Below are 16755 nucleotides of genomic sequence, written 5' to 3' on the forward strand. Positions count from 1 at the left end.
CGGCTGAAATCTAACGTGGTTTGTGCCCTTCAGAATGAAAAGAGTTTGCATTTACCTTTTTAATAAAAGGCGAGCTTTTAAGCCTGAGAAATCACCCCGTAAATGCACACGTTTAATTGCACATGTGTTAATATGTATGCTTACACAGTATTAAAAGACACTCAACAAGTACACAGTATTAAAAGACAGTCAACAATTAACGTCATTTACCTTCGTTCCCGCCTCCTCCATTAGAGTATATGGACAAAAAACAGGTTCCAGTTATGACCATTACACGTAGAATTTCGAAATGAAACCTGCCTAACTTTTGTAAGTAAGCTGTAAGGAATGAGCCTGCCAAATTTCAGCCTTCTACCTACACGGGAAGTTGGAGAATTAGTGATGAGTGAGTCAGTCAAACAGGTTCCAGTTATGACCATTACGCGTAGAATTTCGAAATAAAACCTGCCTAACTTTTGTAAGTAAGCTGTAAGGAATGAGCCTGCCAAATTTCAGACTTCTACCTACACGGGAAGTTGGAGAATTAGTGATGAGTGAGTCAGTCAAACAGGTTCCAGTTATGACCATTACGCGTAGAATTTCGAAATAAAACCTGCCTAACTTTTGTAAGTAAGCTGTAAGGAATGAGCCTGCCAAATTTCAGACTTCTACCTACACGGGAAGTTGGAGAATTAGTGATGAGTCAGTCAGTCAGTCAGTCAGTCAGTCAGTGAGGGCTTTGCCTTTTATTAGTATAGATAAGTTTATGGAGGATCTGCATATTGAATTTCATTGTACCATACAATAACAATAAAGAAATTCAATTCAACACAAGACAGCGCATATTTACAAATGATGACGACTGGCTTCTAAGTCAATTTAGATTTCCAGGCGCTATCCTCTTGGAGCTCTTGATATAATTTTTAAGATGAAATGCAGTAAAGTATATATATATATCTATAATAATAAAAGGCAAAGTCCTCACTGACTGACTGACTCACTCACTCACTGACTGACTCATCACTAATTCTCCAACTTCCCGTGTAGGTGGAAGGCTGAAATTTGGCAGGCTCATTCCTTACAGCTTACTTACAAAAGTTAGGCAGGTTTCATTTCGAAATTCAAAGCGTAATGGTCATAACTGGAACATATTTTTTGTCCATACACTGTAATGGAGGAGGCGGAGTCACGTATCGCGTCATCACTCCTCCTACGTAATCACGTGAACTAAAAACAAGGAAGAGATTTACAGCACGAGTCACACGCGGGAACGAAGGTAAATGACGTTAATTTTTGACTGTCTTTTAATACTGTGTAAGCATACATATTAACACATGTGCAATTAAACGTGTGCATTTACGGGGTGATTTCTGAGGCTTAAAAGCTCACCTTTTATCAAACGCGGGAACAAAGGTAACTGACGTTGTTCACTGTCTTTTAATACTGTGTAACCATACATATTAACACATGTCCAATTAAACGTGTGCATTTACGCGGTGATTTCTCAGGCTTAAAAGCTCGCCTTTTACTAAAAAGGTAAATGCAAAACTATTTTCAATCACTTTATTGAAACGCTCCCGTTAAGGATTGCAATAACATATTCGCGAGATAAAACAACGAAGTAGGGGGAAATGGAGGAACAGCCGCAAACAGCGAACAGCAAAAAATTTATTAAACAATTGAGAACGGAGCGAGTTAAGCATACAAGCATGTTCATAAGGGAAACAAAGCACGGTGTAAAACGTAAGTTTAAATTAACTTTATAGAAACGCTCCCGCTGCGGATTGCAATAACATATTCGCGAGATAAAAGTTTAATGAGAAGACACGAGGTATAAACGAACCACACGCTGTGGCGCAACGTTAGGGGCAACAGTTTCAACCATTCTATGATCTGCTTCTCGCAACTGAAAGACGGCACATGGCGGATGTTAGCCGACTTGCTGACCGCAACGTTAGGGGCTTCAACTATGGCGCTGACGCCACATCTCAGTGCCAACACTTTGCAGACTGTACTTAAAAGACACGCCCTCCTCACTGGACAGTTAAAAACACCAATCAAACTAACGATGACATCAAGTATTACCCAATCAAAACTAGGAAAGGAGGCATCTTCATAAAATGCGTGTGGGATGATTTGCATGAGACGCTGCTTTAAAAAAAAAATGATAAAAAAAATACGGGATAAATCCCGTCCAGTATTGATTCAAAACGGGACGCGCAATTTCATTCTCAAACGCGGCACGATTCCGTATTTTAAAGGACGGGTGGCAACCCTACAGTGCCAGGTAACCACCCATACAATCACATTGTGATTCAGACTAGGAATGCAATGAATGTAATTACCCCGATCTACATACAAGGCGAAAGTCTTGCAACATTCAAAGATGATGGTTTGGGATAAGTACACCATACAACATAAAAGAGCTTATGAAGCCTTGAACCGAAAAAAGCAAGATCTCAGAGATCGTAAAAAAAAAAATAGGAGGTAATGTCGTTTTACTCGCTGTACATTTTAGTCAAACATTACCAGTTATTCCACGAGGGAGACCAGCAGATGAACTCAACGCGTGTTTAAAATCCATGCTTCTCCCACGCTCTGTTATATGTCGTGTGTTCTCGGGTAGGTGCACCAAAAAATGTATACATTTAAGCATGTAATGGGCAAACAAAAAATGAGGTATACCCGAAGGCACTGCAGTAGTACTTAATGTAACTTTACTTCTTAAATGTTAATGTTTTACTGTTTAATAATTTATACGCTTCTTATATGTTGTTCAAATTCTTTTATCAAAATACCACTGACAGCGCAATGCACGATAACATGGAGTGAATACACCATACGCATCCGCCCACGGCTGCCCTGCTGTGCGCAGATAGGACTTGATTCTACAATAAAATAAAATAAACATAAAAAGAGTAAAACAATCATCACCCATAAACCGTGTGTGTGTGTATATATGTGTGTATATATATATGTTGATATGTGGATGTGTATATGTATATATATATATATATATATGTAGATATGTATATATATGTGTATATGTATATGTATATATATGTTTATATGTGTGTGTGTGTATTTTATATATATAAAACACAGCAACACTCATAACAATGACAACACAATTACATTGACAATCATGTTACGTTATTTTTAAAATGTTTCCTTTTTTTTTCATAACCTCTTTAACACACTACTTCTCCGCTGCGAAGCGCGGGTATTTTGCTAGTATATATATATTATATATATATATATATATATATATATATATATATATTATATTATACAGATACATTTTTAACTTAATTTAAAAAGCTTCCATATGACGCACAGATGATGGGCTGCGACTTGCCTTTTCATGGCGAGTTTGATATCTGACAACTTCTTTTTTATTCCTGGCACTGTGTGACTTTCAGAACTTGAACTTTCGATCAACTTCCTTTTTGTTGTTTATACAACTGCTTAAACCAACAAATAGTACGATTTTCATTGCCTCCACTTGGCATGCGCTGATATTCTTCTTTTTAGTGGCGCAGCGTAAAGGGACTTCGTCTCTGACGCTGACATCTGAGGTTTGATTCCCCGAGAGAGGAGCAGTAGAGTGTGTATGCCTGATGAGCCCAAATGAGGGCGAAACACGTGTCGCATACTTTTTACTTTATTTGACAGTAAACTATGCAACATTCCATGATCTGCTTCTCGCAACTGAAAGAGGGCACCGTGGCAGATGTTTGCCGAATGGCAGACCAACCACAAGCGTTACCTGGTAGGTAACCACCCACACAATTCAGGTCGTCGAGACTCAGACTATGAATGCAATGAATGTAATTACCCCAGACCTACAGGCTGTCAAATAAACGAACCACACGCCGTGGCACAGCGTAAAGGGACTTCGTCTCTGACGTCCGAGGTTCGATTCCCCGAGAGAGGAGCAGTAGAGTGTGTACGCCTGATGAGCCCAAATGAGGGCAAAACACGTGTCGCGTACTCTTTGCTTTATTTGACAGTAAACTATGCAATATATATATATATATATATATATATATACACACACCTAATACACACACACAACTGGACATTTTTGTCTGTTAGATTACTTATTAGTAATATTTATGTTAAGTCAGTTATAGTTTTTTTCTGTTTTTTCCTTTTTTTTATATACAGTAATCCCTCCTCCATCGCGGGGGTTGCGTTCCAGAGCCACCCGCGAAATAAGAAAATCCGCGAAGTAGAAACCATATGTTTATATGGTTATTTTTATATTGTCATGCTTGGGTCACAGATTTGCGCAGAAACACAGGAGGTTGTAGAGAGACAGGAACGTTATTCAAACACTGCAAACAAACATTTGTCTCTTTTTCAAAAGTTTAAACTGTGCTCCATGACAAGACAGAGATGACAGTTCTGTCTCACAATTAAAAGAATGCAAACATATCTTCCTCTTCAAAGGAGTGTGCGTCAGGAGCAGAGACTGTCATAAAGACAGAGAAAACAAACAAATCAATAGGGCTGTTTGGCTTTTAAGTATGCAAAGCACCGCCGGCACAAAGCTATTGAAGGCGGCAGCTCACACCCCCTCCGTCAGGAGTAGGGAGAGAGAGAGAGAGAGAGAGACAGACAGAGAAAAACAAACATGCAAAAATCAATACGTGCCCTTCGAGCTTTTAAGTATGCGAAGCACCGTGCAGCATGTCGCTTCACTAAGCAGCTGCACAGAAGATAGCAACGTGAAGATAATCTTTCAGCATTTTTAGACGAGCGTCTGTATCGTCTAGGTGTGCGAACAGCCCCCCTGCTCACACCCCCTACGTCAGGATCAGAGAAAGCGCAACAGAGAGAAAGAGAAAAGTAAGTTGGGTAGCTTCTCAGCCATCTGCCAATAGCGTCCCTTGTATGAAATCAACTGGGCAAACCAACTGAGGAAGCATGTACCAGAAATTAAAAGACCCATTGTCCTCAGAAATCCGCGAACCAGCAAAAAATCCGCAATATATATTTAAATATGCTTACATATAAAATCCGCGATAGAGTGAAGCCGCAAAAGGCGAAGCGCGATATAGCGAGGGATCACTGTACAGTATAATCTTGCACTTGCGCAGCAATCAATGTTAGTTGACCTTATATTTGCTGGTTTTGATGTGATGTGGTTAAGGCGTAGGGCAGCCTGAAAAAACAATGCAGCATCTAAGAGCAATATGAAGTTCATTTATCCAAGAAAAGCAAGAACTTATGAGCAACAGTAAGTAAGCAATGTTTTGCATTTTAGTAAAACACAAAGCCTTTTTATCACTTAACAATAAAAGGACAATTATGCGGGTTGATCAGATTTCAGTGTTTTCCATCGGCTTACTGACAGAGGTAGTAGCAGTCATGGAAACAATTTTTTTTAAATCAATTTTAATGTTTTTTATTTTCATGTTTGAGAAAACAATGGTATTTAGGATGGATTAACTAACACTTAATGTAACCTAGGTCTACTCCTTGCATCCTGGACAAGAAGAATTCTGTGCATTCAGAGAAAGATGCCAACACAAGATGTTGATTTCTCCATTACATATACAGTACTTCACTTTACTCTATCCTGCTATCTGCTTAGACCATCTGTCTCATTATAAATAGGCTCAAGAAAAAAAAAAAACAGACTTTCAAAGTAATCTTCTGATTTTACCAGTGGGCTTCTTTCAACTAATCTTACTGGATAGTATAAGCAATGTGTCATTTTGCATTCAAAGTATTGTATTTTTCTCTTTGGGTTTCTTTAGGGGTGGCCAAGGAGTTGGAAATTGCAGTATGTATTATAATAGTGTTGTACTGATCATTATCGAAGCTTGTAAGCACTTTATATTCATTCTTTGAAACTGTTGCTCTTGGGAATGTGTTCTGGATGTGGACAGAGGAGGATATGTAACATTTAATGTTTGATAGAGTCTTTAGTTTTATTTATTTCGAACTGTGTTGTGGACATTTTTCCACTTCTGTCATTTTAATTTGGCTGCAGCCTACTGTGTGATTGGGCAGAGTGGTGGCTCTGAGGCTAGAGATCTGTGCCAGCAATTGGAAGGTTGCTGGTTCGAATCCTGTAAATGCCAGAAGTGACTCTACTTCGGTGGGCCATTGAGCAAGACCCTTAACCTACAACAACACAGCCTCGAGGGGAAAAAGGTAGTAAAAATGTTACATTCTACAGTGAAGATTCTGTTCAGAAGCTAAAACAATACCTCTGCAGATTGGGATATATTAAAGATGCAAGCACAGATTTAGATTAAACTTGTCAGTAGTTATATTACATTATAGTTACAGTAGTTATATTTTGTAATATAACTAGATTGACCTGAACACTTTTAAACAAGTCCCCGTCAACAAATTCATAATGTCATTATTTAAAAAAAAAAAAAAAATTGGCTTTCAAACTAGGTGATTACAATGAGAAAAGTGAAGAAGAAGTGGATTTTAAATTTGCAATTACAAAACTAATCTTAAATATAAGGATTGATGTCTGACCAGGCATGGAACTTGTAGCAGCATTTTAAATCCCGAGTAATATTAGCTAATGATTCTAAAATGATCCTTAGTGTGGTGTGCATATGCTCTTTAACAGACTAGGCCCTACGCAATTGTTGGGTCCTGCCCTGCATCTGATGCTGCCAGGAATGGTTCCAGCCACACTACCTTAAATTGGATTAAAAGTATTAGATAATGGGTGGATGGATGGAGAGAGGGTCCGTGTACTTTTTGGTATTTGAAATTTCATTTTAGAAGCAAAAACGGAAAAACGAAAATGAAAGGAATATTCAGATTTTGATTTTTGATCACAGAATAAAATGATGGAAAATAAGGTATTTTTTAATTCTGTGGTAACAAATAGCAGTCATAAACTTAAAATTACACATACTTTTCTCGATTTATTTGTGATTCAAATAATAAAAGTGTTATAGCTCAAAAAAACCCCAAAATTGACGCATTTTCGTTGTCTGAAACCGGAGATACTTCTTCTTCTGCACGATTTTTGACGACACGTTCGAACAGTCCTCCTCACAACACATCAACCAACGGCCTTGAAGTTACACTGCATGGCATCAGCAGAGGATGGACCATTACATTGTTTTTCGGAACAGTAAAAGAGTGACACTCCGGGACAAGGACATGACTGCAGAAAAACTGAGTCGCATCTTTCAGGTAAAAATACAAGCTTTGCAAACTTTGCTTCATTGATGTGGCAGTTCTTTTATGAACATTATTGTTATTACTTACTGTGAAACAGCTAACATTTGGTGATTTCATTTACTAACACTAAGTCTGGCAATTTTTATAGTGCTAGCATTTTGAATGTGTGTAAATGTGTGAATGGTTGCTCATTGACAAGTGTAAAACATGTTAAGAAAACTTTCTGTAAATCACGTTGCTCTCCTAACATGTGTTACATTTGTGTGCACTGTTAATACTCGAAACGTTTACTGTATAGTAGCCGGTAAAAGTCAATGAGCAACTATTCAAAATGCTAGCACTATAAAAATTGCCAGACTTAGTGTTAGTAAATGAAATCACCAAATGTTAGCTGTTTCACAAATTTGCTTCTAAAATGAAATTTCAAATACCAAAGTGGTGGCTCTGAGGCTAAGGATCGGCGCTGGTATCCCGAAGGTTGCCGGTTCGAATCCCCGTCACTGCCAAAAGAGATCTTACTCTGCTGGGCCCTTGAGCAAGGCCCTTAACCTGTAATTGCTCCAGGGACGCTGTACAATGGCTGACCCTGCGCTCTGACCCCAAGGGGTATGCGAAAACTAACAAATTCCTAATACAAGAAGTTGTATAAGGCGAAATAAAGAACAAAAAAAAAAAAAAAAAAAAGTACACGGACCAACAAAGCATTGCAGTAGTCAATTCTGTTTCAAATAAATATGCCAATTAGTTTTCTGAGTCCATAACTATTATCATTTGTTGTTTGTTTGTTAAGTACAAGTTAAAAAAGACTTGATCTTACTTTTATAAACATTGTGTCCATCTATTATCTGTGGCAGGAAACATGAGGGAAGCAATTTCAAACCAGGCTCTTCTTCCTAAAAGACAGCAAATTATAAAAATTAATAGAATGGAAAACCATCTACCAATTTATTGTTTAATGTTTTCCAAAATACATTTGTAATTATGTTCAAAGAGATCTTTTAAGTTTTCTTGTAGCAGTCACCACTATGTACCTGAACTATTTTGAGACAATCTGCAAAATTAATCTAGTTCAGTCTGGTGTACAAGAGCATTCAGTGGGAAGAGAATGTTCTCCAGAGATCTTATTAAATTTGTCTAACATATTTAAAGGATAAAGCTGATACTTTTTCAAGCAAGAGTTATTTTTCACAATCACGGTATAGATTAGTCACAGGGTGGCGAGGATGAACCAGGGGAGACCGCACGCACAAGGCATTATCTCCCCAGAGCGCTGAATGCCAGCTGCCCTGGGTTGCAGCAGTACCTCAGAATCCCACGGGGCTCCATGGGAATTGGAGTTCGGCAAAGCCCTGTTGGGTTCCATGGGTGCCGCTAAGGGGTGCTGCAGGAACTGCAGAGCCCTACTTTATCAGGCTTCTGCCTCACCTGGAAATGTTTCTGGACCATGCTAACAGGCCACTGGAAGTACTCCTGGGTGCAGCATAAAAGAGGCCCGCTGCCTTCATTCTGGTAGCCAGAGTCAAAAGGGAGAAGATGAAGCTTGCTGGAGGAAGAGTGGAGATGTAAGAAAAGAGAGAGAGAGAGAGAAAGAAAGGTAGAAGAAGAAAAAAAAGTATTGTTGTAATTTTGTACTGTGCATAGGTGGGATACGATTTAGGAAACATTTTCCACAGAAGAATAAAAACATGTGTCCTGAACTTGTGTCCAAGTCTGTCTGTGTTGGGTTTGAGGAGCTGGTGTCCCCCCTGCAGGTCACATGTTGTCTGAGGTTCGATCCACACATAGGTAAGCACAAGTGCGTACACCTGATGAGCCCCAATTAGGGTAAAACACGTTTTGTATACTCTTTATATTATTTAGCAGGTGCTATATAGCATACTGTATCCATAATCTGCTTCTCGCAACTGAGAGGGCATGGCAGACGTCTGCTGACTGGCCGCCCAACCACAAGCGTTACCTGGTAGGTAACCATCCAAATATCAGGTTGTGATCAGATCTATGCATGCAATACATATTACATGTATACAATATATATATATTATACATATATATATATATACACATACATACATATACACACATATATATACATACATACACACATATATATATATATATATATATATTCAGTATATATATATATATATATATATATATATATACACACACACACACACACTATAACGTGTGAGTCCCTGTCTTGCACCCCATAACACGAGGCTGAGTCTCAGTACTTTAGCGAAACCAGCTTTATTCAGCTTGAAACAGGAACAGCACGGTTATTTATTGTAGCGGGATCTAACCACTCTCATATACAGTCACAGCAATCGGGCAGTGTCGTGGCCAGGTTAGTGGCCAAGTAATACTGTTCCTTGCATCACCCATCGACGACTGGCACTAATAGCGTGAATGCGGTCGGTTCGGATTTGCTTTCGCTGGGAGCTTGCGGTTGCCCTGACAACTGATAGACTGTCTTCCACAGATGCAGGGATTGCACTTCGGGAAGCTCTTTGGTGTGTTGTCCCATTGGGGGTAGTCCCAAAAGAGTTTAGAAACCTTACATCTCTCCCCTCAGCTGTGTCCACACCAGTGTGGACAAAGCGACCATTCAAGCCGGGCTCGGCTAGGCAGGAGAGAACATCAGCATTGGTGTGTACAGCCCTGGGACAATGGTGAACATCGAAAGCAAAAGCTTTCAAACTAATAGACAAACCGAGTGAGCCAGGCATTCATATCCTTCTGTTTGTATGGCCATTGTAGCGGGGCGTGGTCAGTCACCAGGGTAAACTTTCGTCCCCAGAGATAGTAACGGAGAGCCTCCACCACCCACTTAATCACTAAGCACTCCTTTTCAATAGTTGAATAATTAAGCTCCCTGGGTAGCAGCTTTCTGCTAAGAAACATGATGGGGTGCTCTTCCCCCTCAAAACATTGTGAGAGCACCGCACCTGTTTGCAGAATAAATTCCTTCAAAAGTCTGGATTGCGCAAAACCGTGAATGGATGATAAAGTGGCTTTTAGGTCCGCAAAAGCTCTCTCACAGGTGTCGGTCCAGACAATACTACGATTCTTTCTGCCTTTTGTCAAGTCAGTGAGGGTGCAAAATGTACAACGTGCAAAATTGGGAATGAACTATCTGTAATACCCCACAAACCCAAGGAAGGCACAAACCTGCCTCTGTGTTTCAGGACAGGGCTATGCAAGCACCTCCCCCACCTTGTTCAATTGATGTTTGAGCAAACCCTTCCCTATGGAATATCCCAGATAATGGGTTTCCGACATACCCACCTTGCACTTCTTAGGATTGGCCGTCAAGCACTGCCTGAAGGCAGACGAAATGAGATTCCCAGTCATTACTGAAAATGACCACATCGTCAAGATAGGCATCTATGTACGAAATAAATCACTGGACTTTGAGACAAGTACAATTGGACTTCACCATTCACCTTTGCTTGGCCAAATAACTCCTAATTGGAGCGTCTGTTGAAATTTCTCATGTATCACTTTCTTTGTTACCTCTGGTAGGCAATACGGGGGCAACTGTATAGTAACACCAAGTGGAGTAACAATCTTGTGTTCTGCTATTGTTGTCCTGCCAAGTGTTGCCGAAAAGAGGTCCGATCGCAATTACACTTTCTGGATGTTAGTTAAATCATCCCCAATAGCGACCTCAGTCTGGGGGACCACTGCAGCCGTGACCAGGACTTTGATGGTCGTGTCACTCCTTTAAAAGATTAATATGCAAAATTTGTACTGGTTTCTGTCTCCCAGGAATTCTGATTTTATAATTTACTGTGGACATATGCTCTTAGTAGTTATACAGACAGCTATTGTCACACGGATGATTGATGGCTTTAAGCCCCACCCCCAAATATGATGGATGACTTTAAGCCCCACCCCCACAATATAAACATATGATTTATGAAAATATGAAAATATAATTTATGAAAATATGTAAATATGAAACTATTAAAATATCAAAAATATATTTTACGTTAATATGATTCAAAACTAATATTAAGAAATAAACACTTATCTTGCTGGCATAGCCGTTCATAGCGGTCCCTTTCTAAAAAACGATATAAAATATTCACTCTCCGCTCTAGGTTATAAGCTCATGACACGTGGCTTTATTTTAAAAACACTAGATTCAAAACTAATATTAAGAAATAAACAATTATCTTGCCGGCATAGCCGCCCCTTTCTAATAAACGATATAAGCTATTGACTCCCCCGCTTCATTTTATAAACACTAGAATCAAAACTAGAATCAAAACTAATAGTAAGAAAATAAATATACAATTATCTTGCCGGCATAAGCTATTGACTCCCCTGCTCTAAGTTATAAGCTCACGGCACGTGGTTTCATTTTATAAACACTAGAATCAAAACTAATAGTAAGAAAATAAATATACAATTATCTTGCCGGAAAGCCGTCCCTTTCTAAAAAACGATATAAAATATTCCCTCCCTTCTCTAAGTTATAAGCTCATGGCACGTGGCTTTATTTTATAAACACTAGAATCAAAACTAATAGTAAGAAAATAAATATACAATTATCTTACCGGCATAAGCTATTGAATCCCCCGCTCTAAGTTACTGTATAAGCTCACGGGACGTGGTTTCATTTTATAAACACTAGAATCAAAACTAGAATCAAAACTAATAGTAAGAAAATAAATATACAATTATCTTGCCGGATAGCCGTCCCTTTCTAAAAAACGATATAAGATATTGACTCCCTGCTCTAAGTTATAAGCTCATTTTATAAACACTAGAATCAAAACTAATAGTAAGAAAATAAATATACAATTATCTTGCCGTCCCTTTCTAAAAAACGATATAAGATATTGACTCCCCGCTCTAAGTTATAAGCTTATTTTATAAACACTAGAATCAAAACTAATAGTAAGAAAATAAATATTCAATTATCTTGCCGGTAATACATAGCCACGTCTATGTTCAACTTTCTAAAAATATTCACTCCTCATGCCTGCGCGCCTCTTTTTAAATTTCACCGATTCAAAACAATTAAGCTAAAAGATTCACAGACATGGCTTCAATTATCTCCCCATAGGAAGACACCAAATCTGCTTTAACAATATGATCAATCAGAACTTGTCTCGTTACACTTTAATTTAATTACCATGCCGTAACAAGGCGGCGCCTAGAATTCAGCGCCTTTCTGGTTTCATGATAATAACCTAAAATGCTTACCTGCTGTTTTATGCCTCCACAATAAGACTCACAGACGTTGCAACAATTATATCCCCACAGGGAGTCGGCGCCTTTCTGTTTTCATGTTATCAACCTAAACAATTAAGAAAAGTCTTAATCTAATTTAAACGTGTTCTATTTTTTATATCATAAAGTTTTAACGTAAAATACTTATTCTCACCCGAATCAAAGCAATTAAGAAAATATACACTCCTTCTGATTTTTACTAAAATTCTTATCACGCTTTTCAGCACTGGCTCTGTGACCTTAATCACAAAAGACTTTTTTTAAAAAAGCGATAAATGTCAAAAAAAGACTTGTTACATTCCTATGGTGTAAGAACAAAGTTATTAAATTAAATATTTTCCAGTAACGACTCTCTCTCTTATATACACAATGATCTTTAAAAGCTCACAAGAAAAGTTATTAAAAAGGGTCTCGCTGTCTATGGTACTTGATAAAAGTTGTTTATATTCCAAGTACAAACGCGGTTTTTCTGATACTGTATTTTAGCCTCGTTAATCAGGTAAATGTCAAATTGACCTCGTTTCACATTTACAGTATATCAACTTTAAAATACACATGGCTATCTAAGAAACGGGTCTTTCCGATACTGTATTTTAGCCTCGTTTCACATTTACAGTGTATCAACTTTAAAATACACGTGGCATTTAGCACAACGATCTCTGAGTAAAACGGGGGCTCTTTTTACCTATTGCTTAGCTGTGACACTTATAGCGGTGAGCGTTTGAATGAGGCTTATTTCCCGCTACAATGGTCCCCCCGCCCCATAGAGGAGGAACATCAACAACTCGGCACCTATGAGCTTTCTCCCAAATGTCCCGGGTGTTTCGCTCCGCCCTTCCAAGGCGGTACGGAGCCCGAGGTGCCGCATAAAGTGTTCTGCTTCTCTGTCTATCACCACATTAACTTTTCCAGCATTCCAAGTGACTCGGAGAGCTTTCCATAAGGTAGGCGTTTTTTCTTCCGCAATGGCAGGCAAGGGAAAAAAATACTTTTGTGATTGTTGGTAAGTGTAGAATATCGAAATATGTGCCGTTAACGATCGTCTCTCTCTTCAGACTGCTGAAATGATATTCTTTTATAATTCCGCTTTCAAATCAGATAGTTCCAGCGAGTTTTCTGATTTTTAAATGAAAAAAACTGTACCTAGTTGTAACGCTCAGAGTTTATAAATGTGGTATTTTTCTTATTGCAGAAGGCTGTAGTTTTTGGCCGGTTGGCTTCTCAAAAAGTGAGTCAGTTCTTCTTTCGGCTGTACTTTTAAATTGAAATGTTGTTTATAAGACCGCGCCGATTTAATACTTTTAATGTCTTTAAGTATGTACAAACTTATTACTTTTTTAATGATTATGTACGTTTCATGCTGATTACTTTTAATGGAAATGCACAAACTTATAAGAACGTTCAGGCTGATTACTTTTAATTGGAATTGTCTAAGTACGTACAAACTTAGTCCTTTATATTTTAATTGTAGACGTGTATGCTTCTTTACATCTGTTGAGCACGCAATTGGTATAATTAATAGCTACCACAGATTGTCTTTTTGAGACTAAAAATCCTGCCTCAGACAAAGTTTCCCCAGAAACCCGTAAGTACTACGTTCAACTGAGGGTTCGGGTGTGTGGAAGAAAATAAGGTGTTGTGGGTTAAATATGTACTTTTTAACAGAATACTCAACGCCTCCAAAGAGTGGTTATTCTTGAGAATGTTCCAGTCAGCCTCTAGAATCGGCACAAAGGCCCTTGGACAGTTTATTATTGAACATCTCTTTCATGCAGCCCGGTAAGTTGAACTAATTGTGCGAGTATGCCGCAAATGTTTATTTTTAAAGAAAACTTAGTCTTGCTTGTTTTTTTTTCAGAACTCGCCTCTCCAGGATTACTGACTCAGATACTCTGTGATTCACCGCCGTTTGTATCATCACCTGGACTTCTCACCCAAAAAGTCGGCGAATGTGAAAGAATTCACCCCGGGGCTAAGGCTGCTGAGCTGAAGGCTGAAATCGAACGAGTGCTGTTGGATTTTCAAAACTAATCCCTTTCTCCATATTTATGTGAAAAGGTTATTTTATTGTATGCTCTTTTATAAAACTTGTTCCCCAAATAATGTCAGGCAATGTGAGTGGCCATGGTCAAAGCAGGAAAAGGCGTGCAAGTGAGGACTTGGACGCTGGGAGCGGTTCTCAAAATGCTGGGTTATTGCATGACATGGTGAATGAACTTAGTTATTTTATTCGGCCCCCAAAATTGCCTACTCCACCACCCCAATATTTTAATGAATTGGAATATATTAATTGGCAAAATCAAAACATGTTCCAAATGAATAATATAATAGTGACCATGAGAGTTTCTTCACCTGTTACCACTCCCATTGACTTTGACCAGCTTGACTGCCTTTTAGAAACCCCCGATGAAATGCAGACATTAAATAACTTGTTGGAAAATGTGAATGCTCAAACAGGTCATGGCTTAACAAACACTGTGGGTTCTGTAAATGCTCAGCCTTTTGGGCCACCCACCCAGAATGCTGCCCCCTCTCACAGTATGGTTACATCAGTCTCAGCTACTCCTTTGGTTACATCTGTTTCAGTTATACCTTTTGTACCTTCTGCTCCAGTCTCCTCTGTCTCTGTTACTTCAGCTATAGCTAACCCTTCTGGGCCCGCTGCTACAGTCTCGCACCCTGTAGCTACCACTTCTGGGTCCTCTGCTTCAGTCAGGCCCAGTCTTAGGTATTATGGGGCCCTAGGCGAAAGGGGGGTCCAGGGGCCCCCTGAGGGGGGTGGAGCCCCCCTGGAAGCTCTGTGAATTGCGTGAAAATTAGACCAAGGAGTCGATTCGGGGCCCCCCGGACGCCGGGGCCCTAGGCGGTCGCCTACTTCGCCTATTTCTAAGGCCGGGCCTGATTGGGACAAATAATGCTGTAGTATATTTAAGTATATATGACAATTGCTCACTCGGACAATTTGTTTTGGGGGCCCCCAAGAAGGCGGGGGCCCTAAGCTATAGCTTGTGTAGCTTATACGTAAATCCTGCACTGGCTTCAGTATGCCCCTCTACCCCCTCTGCTTCAGTCTTGCCCTCTGCTTCAGTCTTGCCTTCTGTTTCAGTCCTGCCATCTGTTGCCAAGCCATCTGCTTCAGTATCCCCCTCTGCCCTCTCTGCTTCAGTCTCGCACCCTGTAGCTACCACTTCTGGGTCCTCTGCTACAGTCTTGCCCCCTGTTTCTATCCCTTCTGGGCCCTCTGCTTCAGCCCCAGTTGCTGACACCTCTTCTTCAGTCTTGTCCCCAGCTTCTATCCCTTCTAGGTCCTCTGCTTCAGCACCATTAGCTAACGTCTCTGCTTCAGTATCCTCCTCTGCCCCCTCTGCTTCAGTCTCGCACCCTGTAGCTACCACTTCTGGGTCCTCTGCTTCAGTATGCCCCTCTACCCCCTCTGCTTCAGTCTTGCCCTCTGCTTCAGTCACTGCTTCCTCAGCCCCTATTGCACAGCCATTTGTGGCTGCCCCTTCAGTCGCGCCAGTTATGTCCAGTGGTTCTGTGGTATCTAAACCTTCACGCCAAATGCCTGTTACTTCATGTGTAACAGGCATTGCCGGGCCCTCTGCTGTCTCTAGTGATGACGGTCGGGGCATTTTTCAGCAGATCGACAGACCTGCTTTTAATTATACTGAAATAAGACACCCCTTAAATTTTGGCGACGCCTATGAACTAGAGTCATACGAGGAGGTGTTTAACAGTATTCATGAGATGCTGCAAAGAATTCTGGATAGTTTTTCAGGTACTTTAAATCTGCAAGATGTTGTACAGTTAGAATTGCGTGCTGATTCCTTACCTATCAGCGTTTTTATACAGATGACTGGCTCTAATATTAATGTAGACGATTTTCTTCAACAGATAGAGAATCTTCTTCAGAGTCACACGAGTGTGTTAGTGGATGAGTCTCTGATGCTAGTCATACAGATTGTTCGTTCACCTAGCGGGGGCGCTAGTGGCGCTCACAAGGCGTCTGCTCTACTCAATCATGAAATAGTTAGAAAGAAAATGAGATCGGTACAATCCGCCTCTGGGTGACTATTTAGGTGAGCTCACTAGTGAGTTAAATCCTGGTGATTATATTACAGAATTTGCATCAGGCGGTCCAAAGACGTACGGTTATAAAACGGCACGAGGCAAAACATGTATGAAGGTAAAAGGTATCACCATCAATCACAAAACCGGTAAAATTGTAAACCTCGAGTAACTAACCAATCTAGTTCAGAATTTTGTGATGTCTCATGAAGCCCCTCCTCAAGAGTTACTGGTTCACGGTAAGCAGATCCGTCGAAATAAAAAAAGTTTCACTTTAGAAAACAGCCCACTCAG

The 16755-nt window shown here is 39.8% G+C and overlaps 1 protein-coding gene across 2 annotated transcripts in view; it reads right to left on the reverse strand.

The window, feature by feature from the left end:
• zgc:153738 (uncharacterized protein LOC558115 homolog) overlaps positions 1-16755 on the reverse strand; it is a 289186-nt gene that overhangs the window by 66726 nt on the left and 205705 nt on the right. For both annotated transcript variants that reach the window (XM_028803884.2, XM_051928820.1), the window contains exon 10: positions 7967-8042. In XM_028803884.2, coding sequence (XP_028659717.1) covers positions 7967-8042 — 76 coding nt within the window. The remainder of the gene's footprint in view (positions 1-7966; positions 8043-16755) is intronic.

This window comes from Erpetoichthys calabaricus, chromosome 6 (assembly GCF_900747795.2).
Source record: "Erpetoichthys calabaricus chromosome 6, fErpCal1.3, whole genome shotgun sequence".
Taxonomy (NCBI): domain Eukaryota; kingdom Metazoa; phylum Chordata; class Cladistia; order Polypteriformes; family Polypteridae; genus Erpetoichthys; species Erpetoichthys calabaricus.